We start from the raw sequence: 18,689 nt of genomic DNA on the forward strand, positions 1-18,689 counted from the left end.
ATTGCCCTCTTACAAGCCAAGTTACCGGTGTGAGTGGTCTGACGTTGCAAGGATTCCAGATGCAGGGCAGTAGGTGTACCTTTCCCTCTCACACGATTGCCATTACAGGCCTTTTACAGCGTTCAGAAGAACTTAAACACTGCAACCGACCGCTTCAGACGTGCCCCAGTTTCAAGGCAGCCCAGTTGTAATCTTGAGCCGTGCACCTTCTGAGTAACAAATGGAGGGCAAAGTATCGATGACGCAGTTACAGTCTGTGATGTGCAGTGGTGATGTGTATTACTGATTTGTGTGCGTATTCATTGTTTTACTGTGATATACTGGCTCTGGGAGAACATCCCACTTCAGAATACAGTTGCCAAAAAGCAAAAAGATGCAGGATTCACACAGGTACCTTGGCAATGTAACCGTACGTGTTGCGATGTGATTGCCAGCTCTGTCTCCTCTGTATTTTCGCTCTTCTTAGTATAATAGTGCTATGTGGGAGTTTGATGCAGACTTGGCTGTCACTTAACTCTTCACAGCTCCGAGTTGTTTGTGACAAATCCAATTTTTGAAAGTTCATTGAGTGGGAGAGCAAGTGGCAATGTGTGTTTCATATTACATCTGATACACAGCATGCTACCATTACAGGTATTTTTGGAGCAGGTAAATGCGTAATTTCTAATAGGTGTGTTTTTCTTCATTGTAAGTTACTTCAGTGACACCACTGCTCATTACAACCGATGGAAGATGTCCTGTGGTCTCCAGTGAGCGTCATCTCAGGAGCACAGTCATAAAGAATCTCTGTTTTGGCTTGGCTCCACAGCATCTTCTTGAAGAAGAGTACAAACTTCTCAAGCAAAAAATAACAAAACAAAACTATGTTATACTAATTCCAGCTTAGGTTCATTTTTAAAATGAGGATATCTCTTGTATCTACAGTTAAAGTTTTTCTTTGAAGTGTTTCTCAGTATAGTAAGGATGCTAAAAGCATCTCTTGCCAAAGTAAATGTTACTCCTCAATCATCGGTCTGTTCTAGAGGTGGTTAAGTTATCAGCACAGTAGCAGAGCACTTTGTTGGCGTGTGGTCTAACCTCCACTGAGAACTATTGCAACAGACTTGCCAGGAAGAAGAAAAAGCGTTACGATTGTTCACCTTTAAATCAGCTCTTCTCCCCATTAATTTACGCTAGGCTTTGCTTGATGATGCAGTTCCCCGTGTTTCTTCTGTGGCGTGTGACGGCAGGGCTGAAGTGCACAGTCATCAGTGTTAATTACTGCCTGCCTACCTACAGCTTGGGGCAGAGCACATCCTAGATTCAAATAATTTTATTACTACTAAAAATATTTCGTTTTCAGTTTTTTCTTTTTAGTTTCACTCTCCAGCTTCGAAGGGCGTAGCCTGGAGGGAGAAGCACCGGAGCACGTAGCGAGGTTTGAATTCAATCCACATCACTGCCAAAGATCTCCTTCGTGGCTTGCAGCAAGTCACAGCACGTGGAACCGTCTCATGTGCTGTAACACGGAGATCGCAGTACTGCCCTGCCTTGTGGGAAGATAAATCAGCAGTTCATTGTGATATGATGACGTGCAACAGCTAGGGATGCCCGTAATCATCTAGTCGCGCTCTTTCTCCCTCCTCTGCCTTTTCTACCAGGTAGTTATTAGGCTGTCAGTCGTTCCTCGCATGGGTGGCTGCAGAGAGCTTTGTGGCTGATGTCCTTTCGCTTGCTGGGTACGGTGATGTGTGCGCAGACTGCGGAGCCTGGCGTGGGCAGCGAGATGAAGGTCGCGGAGCCGAAAGGTTGCTCTGTGTCCTGCATGGCAGAGGGTGGGTGAGCTGTGCGTAGCTGGATCCGTTGGGTGAGGGGGATTTCATGTGGAGTGGTTTGAATTCGGGACTCGTTTTCAAGTGGCGGAGAATTCAAGGCTGATTATAACGAGTACAGTTATCACCAGTTTATTTGTGGTGAGATGGCAATATGTTCTTAAATGACTGCAACTTCAAAACCGTCTTTGGTTGGTTTTAATAGCCTGCTGGTTTTCACGTGGTTGTATCACAACTTGCCGTTTCTCACAGCGTCGTTGCCATTTGTGTCTCGGCTCCTCCCTGTCTGTGGTAGGATAACCAGAGTGATCTGGGCTGATACCTTTAAAAAAGCTGATTGCTTTTTACCTTAGGTGAAAAGAAATGCAATATTAGAGTAACAAAGATCTCATAAAGGTGAATTGTGGTGAGGTCCATCTTCTGCTGTTACGTTGGGTGGCTTTTGGACAGCTGTTTTAAGGTAGCCTTTGAATACCTTTTAGGTGGACTTGCTGCAAACTGCATTTTGAGAGGATCTGCTGGTTTTGTTGTTTGGGGATTTTAAATCGGCATGTTCACAGGTAACTTCTTGTCCTGGCTGAGAGGAAGTTTTTCTTTTACCCAAATATCTGCTTGTTCTTTATCTTTGGGCAGGGCTCTCTGTGTTTATATTGTTTAGGATGGAGTTACGTGGTGAATCATGAAGCACGAAACGCGTCCTCCAGGACAGGGGTTGTACCCTCACCCCGGTTCTGCTGCTGGTCTGGGTGGGCTCCTCGCTGGCCCAGGGCCCTGGGGAGGTTGGCTGGAGCGCAGTCGCTTTGCCAGTCTCTGGTGAAGGGGTAGCAAGGGACGAAGAAGGGCCGGTACTGCTTGCTCTTTTCCTTTGGAATAAGAGCCTAGAACCAGGGACCCGCACCATTACAGAAGTTAATCTGATTATGTCATTCCACTAGATGTCATCGGGGTGATGAAGAAATGGGGTGGGTGCTGTTCTGGGTGCGTGTCCCTGTGCTCCCTTCACACCCCGAGAGCTGTCGCTGCCTTGGGCACCGCAGCGTGCCGGCGGGGCTGTCCTACCTGCGTCACCTGCGGTCCACAGCGTTTGGAAGGGTCGCAACTTCAAATATCTCTTCTGTCATAAACCTCGGTGAAGTCTTGGCCAACTGACCTATGGCTGACTCCGTAGTAAACCCCACAATGCATCAAAAATTTAATCCACTTCCTACAACCAGTGTAACACGAGGCGCCTGCGCTGTGTGGCTGTGTTTTGTATTGACCCCAGTGCCAAGTATCGCTGTGTGTTTATTAGAACTCCCACCCCCAGAGTTGCTTATTTAATCCCTTGTGTTTTGGGGATGCTGAGGTTATGGAGCGAAGCCGCGTGCTTTGCACAGGGAGCAGCAGCTCTGTAGTGTATTTTGCATTAGTCGAAGACAACCAAATCAGAGGCGCATCTTGTGCCTCCCAGATATGTCATCGTATTTTCAGGGGGAATATCTTAAGAGTTTATCAGTCTGATATGGTCCTTTAACTACCAGGTACCGTGCAGTGGTAAACAATGACTGAGCAAGCTGAGCGTGCAACGGCCTTTTCTCCTAGGTGCTCCCTAAGGACAGGTTTCCTTTTGGGTGCACGTGTGTCCCTGCGGAGGCAGCACCGGGGGTCCCTGGTCCTCCCGCTGCCCACCGGAGGAGACCCTCCGCTCTCCTGTGCTTCAGCCATTGCCACTCCTGATAAACGTCTGCACCGCAAATACCTGCATGTCGGATACCCCTCTATAACTTGAGATCAAAAAAAGCAGCAATGTTCCTGTCCTGTGTTAAGAGGAGACTCTACCCACCATGTGCAAGCTACTTTCCTGGTCCTTTGGAGCCCCGAATTTCTGCAACAGACTCTGGAATTTATAGGTAAACCCTGACTTCCAAGAGTTATTTTCTTTAATCCCACCTGCTATTGCACCGAAGCATCTAGGAATCCCTGGCTCTTTTTGATTGATGCTTGTCATAAAAAATTCAGTGGTTGTAGGTCTAATTTCTGCAATACTTTAGGACTAATTATATGACAACCTGCTGCCAAAATTCCTTGGGTTTGGCTCCTGCAGTAATTTTTCTGTGTTGGATCCCACTCTGGGTTTGATTGTTCACTGTGGATAATGAGCAGCTACTGCATTGCTGTAAGCCCCTGTATTTATTGCACAGTCTTTGAAAATGAAGAGCAGACTGAAAGTTTACTGTTGGTGTGTGGGTCTCTGGGAGTTGTGAGTGAGTTTTATGCTGGAAAATAGAGTCAAGTTCCATAGCCCAGCCTCTGCCTTCTCACAGATTCATCTCCTTCTATGCAAGTAGTTAACTGTGCTTTTATTTTTTTTTACTCTCTAGGTTAGTGATTTAAAAAAAAACAACAAACTTCATAGATGCTCCATTCATTATTTTGAAAGCTGCTGCATCTAATAAGTACTCTTTAATAGCCAATTTCCGTAATCATCTACTTAATTGTCCTTACTCTTGTCTCTACTTTTTTTATAAACTATTGACTAATGTGAATATTGCACTATTTAATATTCATCAAAATCTTTGCCAGAGTAGTTTCATCACTGTGATTCAAAAGGTGCAAGTTCACCTTTGGAATCAACATACTTGTTTTACACACTGATGGGTTACAATGCCCGAGATGTGGCTTCTGGGGAAAAAACCCAAACCCTTTTGTTGGCAGTAGACTCTAGCACAGTGATCTCTATAGCAAAACTGAGTAAAGATTTCAAGGCCTTTCCAGACAGACTTCAGCTGCATAAACCAAACTGCAATGGCACTTGCTCTGCAAAAATTAGAAGTCCTGACTAATGAGCTACTTCTGCCCCTGCTGTTTGTCCCCATGTGCCTCTCCTCTTTGCATGTTCTAAGCCTAAAATGTTTCTGTCCTAGTGGTGCTGACACCGCTCAGCCCCAAAAACGTGGTATCCTGCCTCCCACCGGTTTGCTCGGTGCAGTCATTGCCCTTTGAGCAGACCAGGCAGATGGTTCTCCTGACACATAAGTCAGTCATTTGATTTTTAAATGCATGAAACTCCTCACCTGCTTGACTGCATGCATTTGCAGGACCCGGATCAAGATCTTTGCATGCACCCAAGTCAACTTCTGTGATGGCGGTGTGCAGCATGCAGCAATCTGCAGGTAAAGGCTGGGGGAGGAGTGGTGGACATAGTCAACCAGATGTACTGAAAAGCTCTTTGCAACTGTAGATGAAGTGGTGATTTTTTTTTTTTTTTTTTTTTTTTTTTTTTTGCTGTTAGGATGCTTGAAAAGGTCTGTGCCCCCAAGCAGGCATGTGGTAAGAAGGCTGGCTTACAACTTAGGCAAGAAATTTTTAATTAACTGCAGTCAGCTGGTTTAAATTACTTTCAAGGCTCTCTTTTCTTGGAAATAATGTCTTTCAGCATGCCTTCCCTCAGCCTCCAATGCAGCGATCTTAACCGTATTTCCATCTACTTGAGGTAATGTACTCATCATGACAGAACACTCTCTGGCTTAGTCTCCCTAGCCCAGCTTCACTAGGTGATTACAGCTGCAGTACATGGCTCCGAGTGCTGCTGCTCTTCCTTCTGAAAACTTGGCCTCAAGGAACCGACACCTCTGAGCCTCCCTCTCCCCTGTCACCATTCTCACCAAGCCCCTTGAGTCTTGACCATAATTTCTAGCTTTGCTGCTCAAAGTGGTGTGCTCTTCCCAAAGACCCCAGGCCCATCTATTAGGGCACCTTCATTAAGCCCAGAACCAAGATACTACATGAGTGGCGTTTAGCCAAGACTATCCTTTCCCACCATGGCTATTAATGACCAACCCCAATCTAACAAAGCACCTTTGAATTTCACAGAGCAGGCTCTCACACAGCTGTGTCAACACATGTCTGCATTACCTATGGAGGTTCCTCATCAGAGTACGCTGGGGTTAATCCTAGGAAGTAAAGTGATGCTTGGAATATGGCTCCCAAGGAAAGGCAGGCTATCATGTGCTAAATTCCCAGCGGGCTATTTCAGTGAAGTGCACTGTTTGGATCAGCACTTCTGGCATGTAGGACACAGCCTAGTTGGTTTGAGTCCTGCCCGTGTCTGGTCCATGCAGCAGCCGAGCCCCGCAGCGTTGTGCAAGACCCAGTACCCAGAGTCCCCACCGCAGCACTCGCTGTAAAGGGACATTCTGCCACATGCATTTGGGTTTTTTTTTTCAGGTTGGAGCGTCTGCAGAGAGGCAAGGCAGGGTGAAGACAGACTAACCGAAAACAAAATGAAAATGTAAAGGAGGGGAAGCCCAGACCACATAGAACAAGATTAAATATGCATATGTGCAGAAGTAATAGCAATTACATTGCTTTCTGAATTAAACCACTTGAGCCAGAATCATTTAAGACCAAACACAGACCACTGCCAGCTTAGTGAAAAGAATTTATTATAAATTGTTAAGCACTACACAAAACTAGTTTTTAGAGTATTTTTTCAGTAGACAGCACTCCAGCCTTATGCTACAAACACCATATTGTGGACTTTGGACAGCCACTGTGCTCGTTAAGATACATCTTTAGGATGAGACATTCAAGCAGCATGCACAGTGAGACAGTGGAAGGAGTGCAAGGAAAACCCTTTTGATTTGCATAAGTTCACAGAAGGTATACAGTTTTGTACTTGTTTTCCTCAAGGCAATTTGGATAGAATGAATTACTGGTACCCTAGAGGCAGCGAGGGGGCTGAGCGGCCCCAGCACCTTGCCTTCAGTGCTAGTGCATGTTGAGACTTTCAGTACAAGGAGTTTCAATAAATAGAAACACAGCTTTTATACTATTTTAACAAAAACATGACTACAAGGTTAAAGTACACGCCTTCTTGGGCAGTTGCACCAACAGCGACCTTACTGCTTTTTGGGAAAAATAGGAGGAGAGTTTATGTATTAAGGCAATGCATTTTTTTTTAATTCAACATAGAAATTGTAATGAACTGTGTATTTTCTGTTAAGTTCTGAAGTATTTCATTGTAAAAAATAAAGTTACTGATCACATGCTACTCTATCTGATATTCTTCATTACATTTTGAAATACAGTGGAGCATCACTATAGTCACTGCCCCAACAACATGGCAGCAAGTGACAGCTTATCTTCCAGCCAGGAGCTGCAAAACAAGAAATTAATGACCCCTCCCCTCACCCAGTTTAAATCCTCTGGTGTTCCTTCCCACCCAATTTCCACCTCTCCTCTAAAAGGGAAAAAAACCCCACAAAACATTTATCTGGCTCCTGAAAGGAGCTTTATAGCAAGGCTCAACTGTATAGAGTAAAAAGATATAAAAAGTCATTAAAATCCAAAAATTCAGAGAAGAAAAATGTAATAAAAATAAGTACGCATGGCGTGATAACCCAGGATAGACATAGCAATTTGCTACAACATTTTTCAAAAAGTGCTAACCAATTTTAGCTTAAAATAGTTCAAGAGATCATACAAATTGCTACCACAGTGTAAAACTGAGTATTTTGAAAAATCTAAAACCTGGCTTGACTGTAGAAAATGTATTATATCTGTTTCTAATTTACATAGTATTTTTATTTAGGCACACAAAAATAAATATAGACAGTAAAATGCTTCATTAAGTCTGTAGAAAGCTATAGTTAAAACCAAGTGAGCAACTGTTGCGACAAACATCACATTTTTTACATGTATATATCTCTATAATTACGTGTGTGTACAGGGTTGTATATCCCTTATTTCATCCTCAGGCTTCTGCAAAAGTTAGTTACGGGTAAGACTGCGTTTTCTGCCAACAACAGTCACTGTGGGAACTACTGGCTACTAAGAGATCGTTTCTCAGAAAACTCGACTGATAACTTTCTGTCAAAATGGTTTATAGTCATGTTTTTGGGCCAGGAGACCTTGGGCTGGAGCAGAAGCCAGGCTGAGCTAACACCAAAGGTTGTTACCATGTGGGAGTGCTGGAATTTCAATAGCGCTGTCTAAGGGAACAAAGATTTCTGTCTCAGAGTAAGTAAGGCTCCTTCTCCACTCAAATCCAGAAGGATCCCAAGCTGTTCTTTCCGTAAGGAGCACACAGCGGTGACGGTGTTCCAGCAACCCTCCCTGCTGCTGCTACACCTCAGTAAAACTGGTTTTAAGCATTCCCCTAGCACATCCAATGACCCCACATCTCCTTTTAAAATGCTTGTGGTACCTCTGCTGACCTCCCTAGATAGAAGTGCTCAGGGAAGTAGAACAGCCGTTGCAGGTGACTTCAGATTGTGCACACTCAACGATACCAGTCTGGTGACGCGTGCTACGGTCCCTAGTTAACGAAGAAAAGTATTAGGCAGTTAAAATTGGCACAGCAGGCAGTCTCTGAGCAACTGGGAGCCTAGTAACAAATTCCAGCTTCCTTAATTTTACTTGAAGAAGAAACTGGTTTATGTTTCTGAACATCCAGCTCTTGCCTACTAATTCCCTACTAGCTAAGGGCAGGGTTAGACATGAACTGAGGTTGTCAGTGTGTGGTGAGCGAGGGCTTTCAGCACATAAAAATTATTCAAGTTCATCCCACTATCTTGAAACAAATTGAAAAACGTCACAAACAAAACCAAGCAGCATAATTTTTATTTGGTGTTACAACAGACATGCAGCACCCATGGTTTTGGGCACTGCATTTTACTGTTTATGATTTTTCTTTTTAAAATCTAAACAGTTCTTCTGTTCAGACAACTCCATGTGCTTTTTTTTTTTTATATATACACATTGTGACCCCTGCATTCAGCCTGTCCAGTTAACGCTAGAAATATTTGTCAAGGCAATACATTATTTTATCTTTGCTATAATTAGGGAGAAATCAAAAGAAAAAATTTTACTTTAATCTGACCGATTACATGTACTGTACATACCTGTTCCAAAACCAATGTACCCAGACAGAAGTTTCTAGTTTAATGCACTCTTATTCAATTCAAAATGCTGTACATCTAAGTATCCACACAATCGTACATTCCTAATGATTCTTCTTTACACCTTTATTTTTTTTAGACATCTGTTTTTAAAAAGGAATAAAGAAGTTGCCCTGTAGATCTATATTTCTTTAGAACAAAACATTATATACTACATTGAAAAATAATTTTATCAAAACCAGATTCAAATCACTGTCATGTACAATTTTCAGTTAACGGTTCATATTGAAATTGCACTTTGCAGATAGAATAAAATTAAAAACTGAAAACATGTTCTATTTCCTTTCACAGGAGACTGCTTCTTCAAGATTTTTCTTCCGTGAATGTTTATATTTGTCTACATACGCTTTCACTAGATTTGCCACTTTTGCAGAATTAACTTCTCCGCTCTTGCTATGACAAACCTACAACAGTTTTAAAGAAAAAAAATGTTTGAAACACTTCTGTTGATTTGCCACTATTTCACAGTATTTATTTATCCTCCCAACACCCCAGGTTTCTCCATCTCAGGCAGAACAACTTTGGAAACTCCTAATGCTTCCCAAATACTTCTGAATTCCCATTCAGCTCTTTCACACAATAAATGAGTTACATTCTGAGGAGCTGAAAAAGCTCTCAAGGAGAAAGACCAAGGTATTTTTGCTTTTCCTGTTCCCCCTCCCAGCAGCTACTGGTTCTTCCCACAAGATTTAGGAAATCCATCCCAAACCGTACCTCAATTGAAATGTATGCATTGTAGATGAATAGATCAACTTACTTTATCTACAGCTTTCCGCACAATTTCTTTATATTCTTCCTTAGTGATGTCTTTATTTTGGTAGAAAGGCTTAATAGCTAGTTTGACCTCTTGTGCCGCTTTTTCTTGAATTAACAATTTCTAATGAAAAAACAAACTTGAGTATTATTTTTCAGTGCCTGCATACATATCTTTTTATCAATCACAAATTAAAACTTCACAAAGTTACTACAGAAGACTAGAAGACCATGCTGCCCTCATTAACATTTCAGCTCTCATGCGAGCTGCCTGTGTTTTACTAAGAACAGAATGTTGTCCCACAGCAATTTAATATTCATAATAGTGCTGCTTTAAAGAAGACTACATTAAAGAGAGTCAACCTGCTAGTTTATGTCCTACAGCCACCACAAAAGTATCACGTACATGATGGTATTAAGTATATTACACAGAAGGGGTATTGTTATAGTTTACTATTTTTTAGTATTTCAAAATTTTATGTTTTTTATAGATATACATATATATGGGTTTTTATATATTGTATACACACACACACACTCTGAACTTTGAACTTGCCTGGTCCTTCTTTGAGCTATCTGCGCTGGCTTCCACTGTTACACTTGCTTTGTTTTCTCCCAATTTTACAGCTGCGTTAGAGCTTTTGATGTGACTTGATGACGTTGCATTACCCAAACTTGGTCCCTGAACTGTTCCCACGTTTCCCAGGACTGCTGTTGGAGCAGGCAAGACTGGAGCACTCATGTTATTACTTACATGAGCAGCATTTGGAATACCCTGTTTTAAAAAGTTATCAGCAGTTAATACATTATCCTTCAGCATGACAACATGCCCTTTTAGAAGCCTCAGCAGCTACAGAAAGAGCATCAATACTACATGCTTTGGTTCATTAGCTAATTTCCACACTGTCCCATTATTATGGAAGAAATCCACAATATATCAAATCTACCTAAAGGGAAAAAAAACCCACAAAGCTTGAAAAGTAAGGTATCCTCCACGTCACCACTGTGGTTGCTAGATTCCGGCTCTGATCCCAGTGATAAAGCAAAGTACCCTGCAAACAGGCACGGAGCGCGTTAGCACAAGGGGAAGGAAGCTTATGGCTGCAGAACCTCTCTACTTGTCACAGGAGAGTATAGGAAGCTCTGTTTTGTACATCAGATTAACATTTTTTTTTTTACAAATGAGCACCTAAACATACATATAAAAAGTCATCTTAAACCACGCTTGCATTCCTGCATCGTAATGATGCTGCTTTGGAAACATTTCTTTTCATGATCGTTATCATCTTGAACTTGTGAATGCATTTCAAATGTAAAACACACCTACAAGTCTACTTGAGGCTAGAGGTGAAATGCTGGTTGAAGCACCGTGATCTGTTCCTCAGGAAAAGCCATTTTCTGCACACTTCCAAACATCACCAAAAGACCACGGGCACTGTTGATACTTTGGAACTGAGAAATTAAGTAGCTCTCAGACCTCAGATAGAAGTCATTTTATAGCAAAAGCCCAGAATGCATCCTCCCAACATATTTCTGGCAGGCTACCCTAAATGCTACTTTTTTTGCAGGTAATCACCATTATTTTTTTCACATTTGCATTCATCCAGATGGAAAATAATGAAACAGGAATTTGAGCTCCTTGGAAAGGACACAGATACTGAGCTGTTATAACCAGCGTGCTAACACTCGCCAGCGCACTCTCTTCATTTTCCTGTCAACGGGAAGGCCAGGTGGAGTCCTGCAGTATTCAGTGACTTCTGTCGTGCTACCACCAAGGACTTGTTCAACAAACGCTCAAAGCAAGAGCAGCAGCTCCCAAGAGCATTCAGGTTCATGGACACCATTCCACAAAAGCAGGTAAGTGCAACAAATTAACAGGGGCTTTACTAACAAATAACTGTATTTTGGAGCAATACACTATCTTTATAGAAAGATATTTACTGCTGCACTAGATACTGTATTTCACAGAGGTTTGTAGCCTACCTTCTGACTTCTTACATTTGTAGATGTTAAACCTACTCAATTTCCAATTGTGAAAATATTTTAATGACAGACAGCATGCATTAGTCAAATCCACAAGCAATCTACCAGCCTTTTAGTTCCAACAGTACCTAACTGTTTTACCTTACAGAGTATTAAAGTATTTCATATGGCCTGTAACTGCACTTGGTATTTCCCACAGTACTTAACTCCTTTTGTTCTAAGTTAATGACTATGAATAGGTAACGGCAGCTGAAAGTGAAAAGAATGTAGGCCATTTTTTGGTTTGCTTCAAATCTTTAAAGGTGATGCATGAAAACAGAGGGTTAGAAATCATTGCTCTAGAACACCACTTTTTCAACCTGGAATGCAGGGGAAAGCATTTGAGGTTAGAGCAGGCAGCCTGCAACAGAAAAAAAGCACAAACCTCAGTCAAAACCCAAAGAGCCTTTTACACATCACAGATGCAGCGTTACATCTCCTTGCAGTGCCATGCATTCTCCTGGAAGTTGTTCATATTCCTTTCCCTGATATAACAACTCATTATATAAACAGCTGGCTACAGGAGGAGCTCACACACACAAAGGTTGCTTTAAGATCTCTTGAAAGGCACAAAAAGATGGTCTGACCTGCCCCAAGCATGCCAGAGTCTTTTTTGAAACTGGAGAAATGAAGTGAGAGTTAGGTCTCAAACAGGGCATGCAAAACCAGGAGAATCAGGCAAGAAGGGGGAAGTAAAACGTACCAAAGAAAGCTTGGAAATTATTAACAAAAAGGCTCAAAAGATTGAACAGAATAGAGAACATGTGTGTGGGGGGAAGCTGCTGAGATAGTGACAGCTGGAGAATGGAAGTGTGGAACAAATGGGTGCCATGCAGTACTTGATAATTTCCTCTGCTGATACACCCCATGGGATGAGAACTGCAATAAAGAGGTTTAGGTCACTTCCTACACGCTGCTGAAAGAGGATTCAACCATTTCCTAACGCTTAAAAATCAGGTTTTTAAGAGGAAAACTTAGTTTTGGAAACGGGACACTTCTAAGAAGAAAAAGGTAATGGACAACATTGATGAAATTTTTCACTGTTCCATTACCAGCTGGAACACCTTGTTACCACAAAACCCCAGTAATGGTGTTGTGTATTATTATTTGCAAGCTATAGCCCCAAACCAACCCATATCCTCATGGATACTTCCACTTGAAATTTGGTGTGAGGTGGAAGACGACAGGCAAGAGAGAAAGAAACTGCAAGTATAAGTTTATCAAGACTATGGTATTCAATATAAGAAATGCTTAACTGATATTACTTTGATACTGTCTTGCTATGGCTTCTGATAAAGCATACCTGCAATTGTTTTCCATCTTGCTGTGAAGCAATGTAGTTGACTTGTTGAGATGGTGGGGGTGGAGGTGGAGGCGGAGGTAATCCCTGAGACAAATTTGTGGGAGCAGCTACCTGTATGAGAGGCACTCCGGTAGGGAGATGCATGGGCATTGGCGGGTGGATGTTGAAAGGATTTCGTTGCATATTCATCATGGGAGGATGGACACCCACTGGATACGGAAAGATATTCATAGGTTGGTGCTGTGCATTCACTTGTGGCATTACATTCATTTGTTGCTGCATCACATTTATTGGTAACTGAGAACCATCACTCTGCTGGTTGCCTTGGTCTTTGAGGTTTGGATCTATCAAAAGAAAGAAACAGACAGTATATGAAGTAGAAAATCCATACTTCATAAAGTAAAAGTGGAGCCAGGTGTCTAAACTCTTCATGAAGTATGGAGTATCAAAAAGCTTTCTATAATCTGCATATTTTAAAGATATTGCATTACATTATTACACAGCACTCATCACCAGACACGTCACGGAGCCAAATGCTAGTTTGAGTTTAAAAAGTTCAGGTTACTATGGAAACCTGCATTTTGAATTTCTATTTTCTCTACTTGTTCCCAAAGCACAGCTAATAAATTATTTCATCACAATGAAACAGTAATTCTCCACCAAAGAGCGGGAAGACAACATAACTTATCCAGCTTCTGCAATTGCAGAAGGTTAGTAATACGTTATCACATATGCAATTCTCCGCTCTCCTTTGCCTGATTCACACACACTCACTGTACATTCCTGGTAACTACAGAAATACTCTGCTGTTTTGTTTTTTTTTCCCCCCACTGAATAATAAATCAACCTCAACCAATTTCAAAGATGTTCATATTCAGAAAGAGTTGTTCAAAAAACCTGTAATGGTAGAACAGGTATAGCCTAGAAGTAAAAATAACCTATCAGAATGGCACTTCTTAAAAAAAAAATTACTTTAGTATCTCATTCTATCTTCAACAGAAGCCAAAAAGTTAGAATCTAGATACAAGCAGCAAGCCTTCCAGAAGTCAAGAAATTAGTTCTGAGAAAGGGTTGATGGGTTATAATTCAGATGTCCCTCCCTTAAAATCCCTTCCTTGAGGAACCCTGTCACCTAATTCACAGGGACTGGGACTTAAACGCTTATGGTCCACCCCAAATCACCTTTTTTAAAGATCACGGGATAACAGAATTGCTGAGGTTGGAAGGGACCTATCGAGATCGCCTAGTCCAACCCACAATTCACATCTGTCTTACTTCAGAGCATTAATAATCTGTGGATGACTTCTTAGCTATTCAGAATCCATCTCATCCACAGTTAACTCACTTTCTACCAAAAAGTTTATTTCTGTCAGGGCAGTTACCTTTTCAATATGAAATACTCAAAAATATTAGACTTCTGTTGAGGCTTTAGAGAAATTTTAATGCTGAGTACAGTAAAAGTACTGTTTTTGCATTTATAAACTTCCCTAGATTTTTTTAAGCATATAAAGAGTAAAATGCTTATTAAGAAGCAAGATAAATGTCAACATAATGATTTGTCATCTCTAGAATCCTCTGTGTGGGTCTGCACAGGCAAATACAAATCTCCTTGAAAAAAATGACCCTTTTTAAAAGGTGTGCAGACGCTAAAAGTAACCATGAAGAGGATTTGCTTTCTCTTCAACCAAACTGATTTACTTAAATAGCACTCTTCAGATACATAGTCCTTGAATTTCATCTAACTTCAAGCAAAACCAAAAAGCCATCAACACAAGCAATCCCCAAACTCCACACCTACAAACCTCCATATTGCAAAAAGACTATAGATTTACCCCAAATTATTTTGAAGAACTAAGCAACTTGAGATAGGTCAATGTGACTAGGATTTTACTCTGCCACTGCAGCCGTAGCTAAGTTTTCAAAACTATGAATACCTTGTTCAGGTGTCTCCTCTTCTTGTCTCATTCCCCATCCAGACTGTGGGCTTGATGAATTGCGTCCTCTTCTTGAATAATAATTCTGCACATCAGCAGGTAAAGTCTTTCTTACAGCCCAGCTAGATGCAGATGTCCACCCAGATCTGTCAGCAGGTGTATCGAAAGAATAATCTTGTTCATTCTTACGCTTGTATGGCTGATGTTCTGGGAACCTTGAACTTTCATTCCCAGAACCATTTGAGTTCCCTGAGAGAGGTTTTCTGTTTTGCCAGTGATTTTCACTCTGGTCTCCATACATGAAACCACCTCTTCCACGCCCACCTCGGCCACGCTGACCTCTCCCTCGATTTGGAATCCAACCCGAACCAAAGTTTTTATTCCAAGACTGTCCTGAATTGTCATGCCTGCCATCTTCCCAATGTGGTTTATCTCTCTCTCTGTTCTTGACTTCTGGAACTGAGTTTATCCTTTCCATTACCCAGTCTGGACAATCATTCCTCCGCTTGTCTGAAGAACACTGATCATCATTGTTTTTTTCTGTATTGTCCTTCTCTTTTTTAAGACTTTCATTCTGTTTTTCTTGATCACTTCTTCTATACCGATCATTTCCTCTGGGACTCCTCCAGTTGTCATTTGCCCACCTCTCTTTCCAGCGAGGTGAGTGACTGTCCCTCTCATTTCTAGAGAACGAAGAACCTTTATTTCTTGTCCTAGATCGTGATCTTGACCTAGATCGTGACCGTGACCTAGACCACCTCCTAGTTCTTCTCTCTCTGTCACGATCTCTTCTTTGACTATCTCTATCACTGCTTCGAGATCTAGATTTTTGCCTTGGAGACGAATCCTTAGTTCTTGACCGAGAAGATGATCTCCTGCTTTCCCTGATGGTTTCCCTTTTGGGAGATCGAGATGGTGTTTTCTTCTCATCTTTCAGCGTGTCTCTCTTCGGAGACCGAGATAAGGATCTCCTTCCCTCCCTGACAGTTTCCTTCTTGGGTGATCGTGAGCTCCTGTCTCTGGTCATCTCCCTTTTAGGGGACGGTGACTGAGATTTCCTGCCCTCTCTCCTAGAAGGAGACCAAGTGGTTGATGGAGAGTGAAATCTAGACCTTCTAGTTCGAGTCTTTTTATCTTTCTTGAGTTCTGACTGGCACTCTCTTTCTTGAGGAATAGTTTCATCTTTTTCATCAGAAAGTCCTGAAACTGATGTACAGTTTCCCACGTCACGCTGTAAAGAGTTCACTTCTCCTTGCTCTGTACATTCAACTGGTGGTAACTGCTCAATCTGAGGTTCATTCTGGTCACTGCAAAATGAGTCACAATCCATTGGTATCATTTCGTTGTTGTCTTCACCAAAATGTTTATGTTCAGCATTTACCTGGGGTGACTCTGAAGTTCTACCCTCTTCACTTTCTGGCATGGCGTTCTCTTTTAAGGATTGTTCTGATGTACTGTCCATAGAAATACTGTGTATTACTATATCTGGTTCTTCATCTTGAACATTTTTAAAGTTTTGAATATTTGTACTTGCACAGTCTACTACTGCTTTTTCTTCAGCCTTGGAATCATTTATTTCTATGGCTTCCAGATGCTCAGGCAATTCGCTTCTGGGGCTCTCTAATGGCTGATCTTTTCCTAGAGGTTCAGGATATTCCAACAATTCATTTTCTGGACTAGCCTCAGGTTGATCTATTTTTGTCAAAGTTTCTACATTCTCCATCAATTCATTTTGAGGACTACACAATGTCTGATCTACTTTTTCAGAAGTTGCATGGTCACATACTTCATCTTTGGGACTAGCTACTGTTTCCATTTGTTCAGGAGTATTTTCACAGATGTCCTGATTCTTAAGATCTACATTTTTTTCAGTAACTCCTTTTACTTCAAATTCCTGACTTTCACCCCCTGAAGTTAATACTAGAGGTTCTTGGACAGAAAAACTTATATCCATGTTGCCTGAAGTATCTTCACATTTGTCACATTCTCCTGTAGTTTCCTCAATTTCTGCATGTTCACTACAGCTTTCCAATCCATTAGCAGATTCTGCTTCTGCATTATTTTTCTGTGGAAGACTTGTGTTATTGCTTTCATTATCTGACTGCTGGTCTTTATCTAATGTTAGAACTGCTTCAGACTCAGCAACGTCATCATCTTCCACTAAATCACCAGACGATTTTTCAGAACGTGCAGAACTTCTCAGTTTCTTTTTAGCCACAGGTGTTCGTTGTTTAACTATTCTTTTAGACTTTCGTTTTGGAGGAGCCTTCTCTGGTTCTGAAGGAGATTTATTCAGGGATGGGTTATTGCCATCAGGGGCACCGCACGCAGAACTGCTTGAGCGAGGTGAGCTCCGAGATTGACCCAGAGCCTCGTTTTTGCTGTTTCGTGCAGACCTTCTTCTGGGAGTAGTATTAATTGATTTCCTTCTAGTTCCTCTAGTGCCAGATGAACCAGAAGCTTGCTTTTTCTCTTCCCCTTCTTGGGTACACGCAACAGCATATCCTTTGCCTAAAGATTCTAATAAGAGCAGAATACATTAAAGTTTGATAATAACCATTTATCCATCACAGTTAACATAAAATGACCTCCTCCAGTTTAACAGACACCCTCAAATAATACAATTTAAGATTTAGTATGAAATACTGCCACAGCTTTTTTTTTTTTTCAGTGCAGACTTTAAAGAACAAAATCAAGCTAACAAAGTGACATGTTAGACATCCAAACACACATTTTAGAAGCACTGCTGGCCCGACTACATGGACAGTAATGGCATTCACAATGAAACCGCTACCGATATTGCTGTTCAAGGATAGTCCGCATTTAAGCTATTAGAAAAGTAACGAATTAACCAGACAACATTGTTAGCATATAGCAGTTTCTGTCATTCTATAACGCAGGCCTGTTGGCAGTGAAGCCTCAATACTGCAGAATCAAAGCTCAATACTACAGAAAGTGACATTTTTAAATGGCTATCAGTGGATGATCCCATGGGAAGCAGCTGATCAGAAGCAGCAATGACAGCATACCTCTCTACAAAACTGAATTTCAGACAGTGCAAACTCATTCACCAGTTGTAAGACAGACCCTGCATGCTCCATGGCAAACTGTACTTAAACTCTGCTGGAAGGCACCCAGGGTACCTGCAGCAGCTAACGAACTGAATAAGGAATGCAAGTTTTGGGGCAGCCTAGGGTGCATCAAAAAACTAAAGCTGTAAGAAGAATGACAGTAAGTCGCACACAGCAGCACAGGAGTTCTTGTGTTGATACTGCATTAATTTATTTCATGCTATCCACAATTTGACAAAAGTCTTTGTAGGGAAGCCAAGGGTTATATTCACTGCAAAGGGAACAGACTGTACTCTTGATACCTATAAAAGCTTATGAGGGACAGCTCAGGAATTAAAGATTAATGATAATTAAGTAAACATACTTGAATATAATACTCACTTCAAAGCTAAATTAATTTCTTGAGATGTCCATTGATTTGTTTCATACTTTGTGTAGGTTTCAGAAAGCATCAACAATTTGGTGTTTAAATGGATTCTTTTTACAGCTTCAATTTCATACACAAATAGTGGAAACTTGCTAGGAAAGATTAATTGCTATGGATTTTACAATGAATTTATCACACCACACTTAAACACCTGATTCTAACTCTCTGTATAGTATTATTTCCCATGTTTTTACTGCACTAAAATACCTGTTTAATGTATTCTTAAACAGATTATATAAAAATAAGATAGGAATAAGACAAGTAAGTAACAGCACAAAAGCCTCTTTCTACCACTTAGTACTTTGTTAGCAGAATGAAAAACATATCACTGTCTGTTAAATGTAAACATATAATCCGATAACCTTAGAGAATTAACTCCACAAGCACCTTGCTAGCCTTTAGAAGGCGAGAACAGAGCACAGGACTA

At 41.3% G+C, this 18,689-nt stretch overlaps 1 protein-coding gene across 3 annotated transcripts in view; it reads right to left on the reverse strand.

The window, feature by feature from the left end:
* Positions 1-8,396: 8,396 nt before the first annotated feature.
* SCAF11 (SR-related CTD associated factor 11) overlaps positions 8,397-18,689 on the reverse strand; it is a 48,731-nt gene continuing 38,438 nt past the window's right edge. For all 3 annotated transcript variants that reach the window (XM_069802235.1, XM_069802236.1, XM_069802237.1), the window contains exons 11-15: positions 14,765-17,284; positions 12,831-13,174; positions 10,062-10,280; positions 9,510-9,629; positions 8,397-9,156 (exon numbers count right to left, since the gene is read on the reverse strand). In XM_069802235.1, coding sequence (XP_069658336.1) covers positions 9,028-9,156; positions 9,510-9,629; positions 10,062-10,280; positions 12,831-13,174; positions 14,765-17,284 — 3,332 coding nt within the window. In that variant the 3' untranslated portion in view covers positions 8,397-9,027. The remainder of the gene's footprint in view (positions 9,157-9,509; positions 9,630-10,061; positions 10,281-12,830; positions 13,175-14,764; positions 17,285-18,689) is intronic.

This window comes from Haliaeetus albicilla, chromosome 14, assembly GCF_947461875.1.
Source record: "Haliaeetus albicilla chromosome 14, bHalAlb1.1, whole genome shotgun sequence".
NCBI lineage: Eukaryota > Metazoa > Chordata > Aves > Accipitriformes > Accipitridae > Haliaeetus > Haliaeetus albicilla.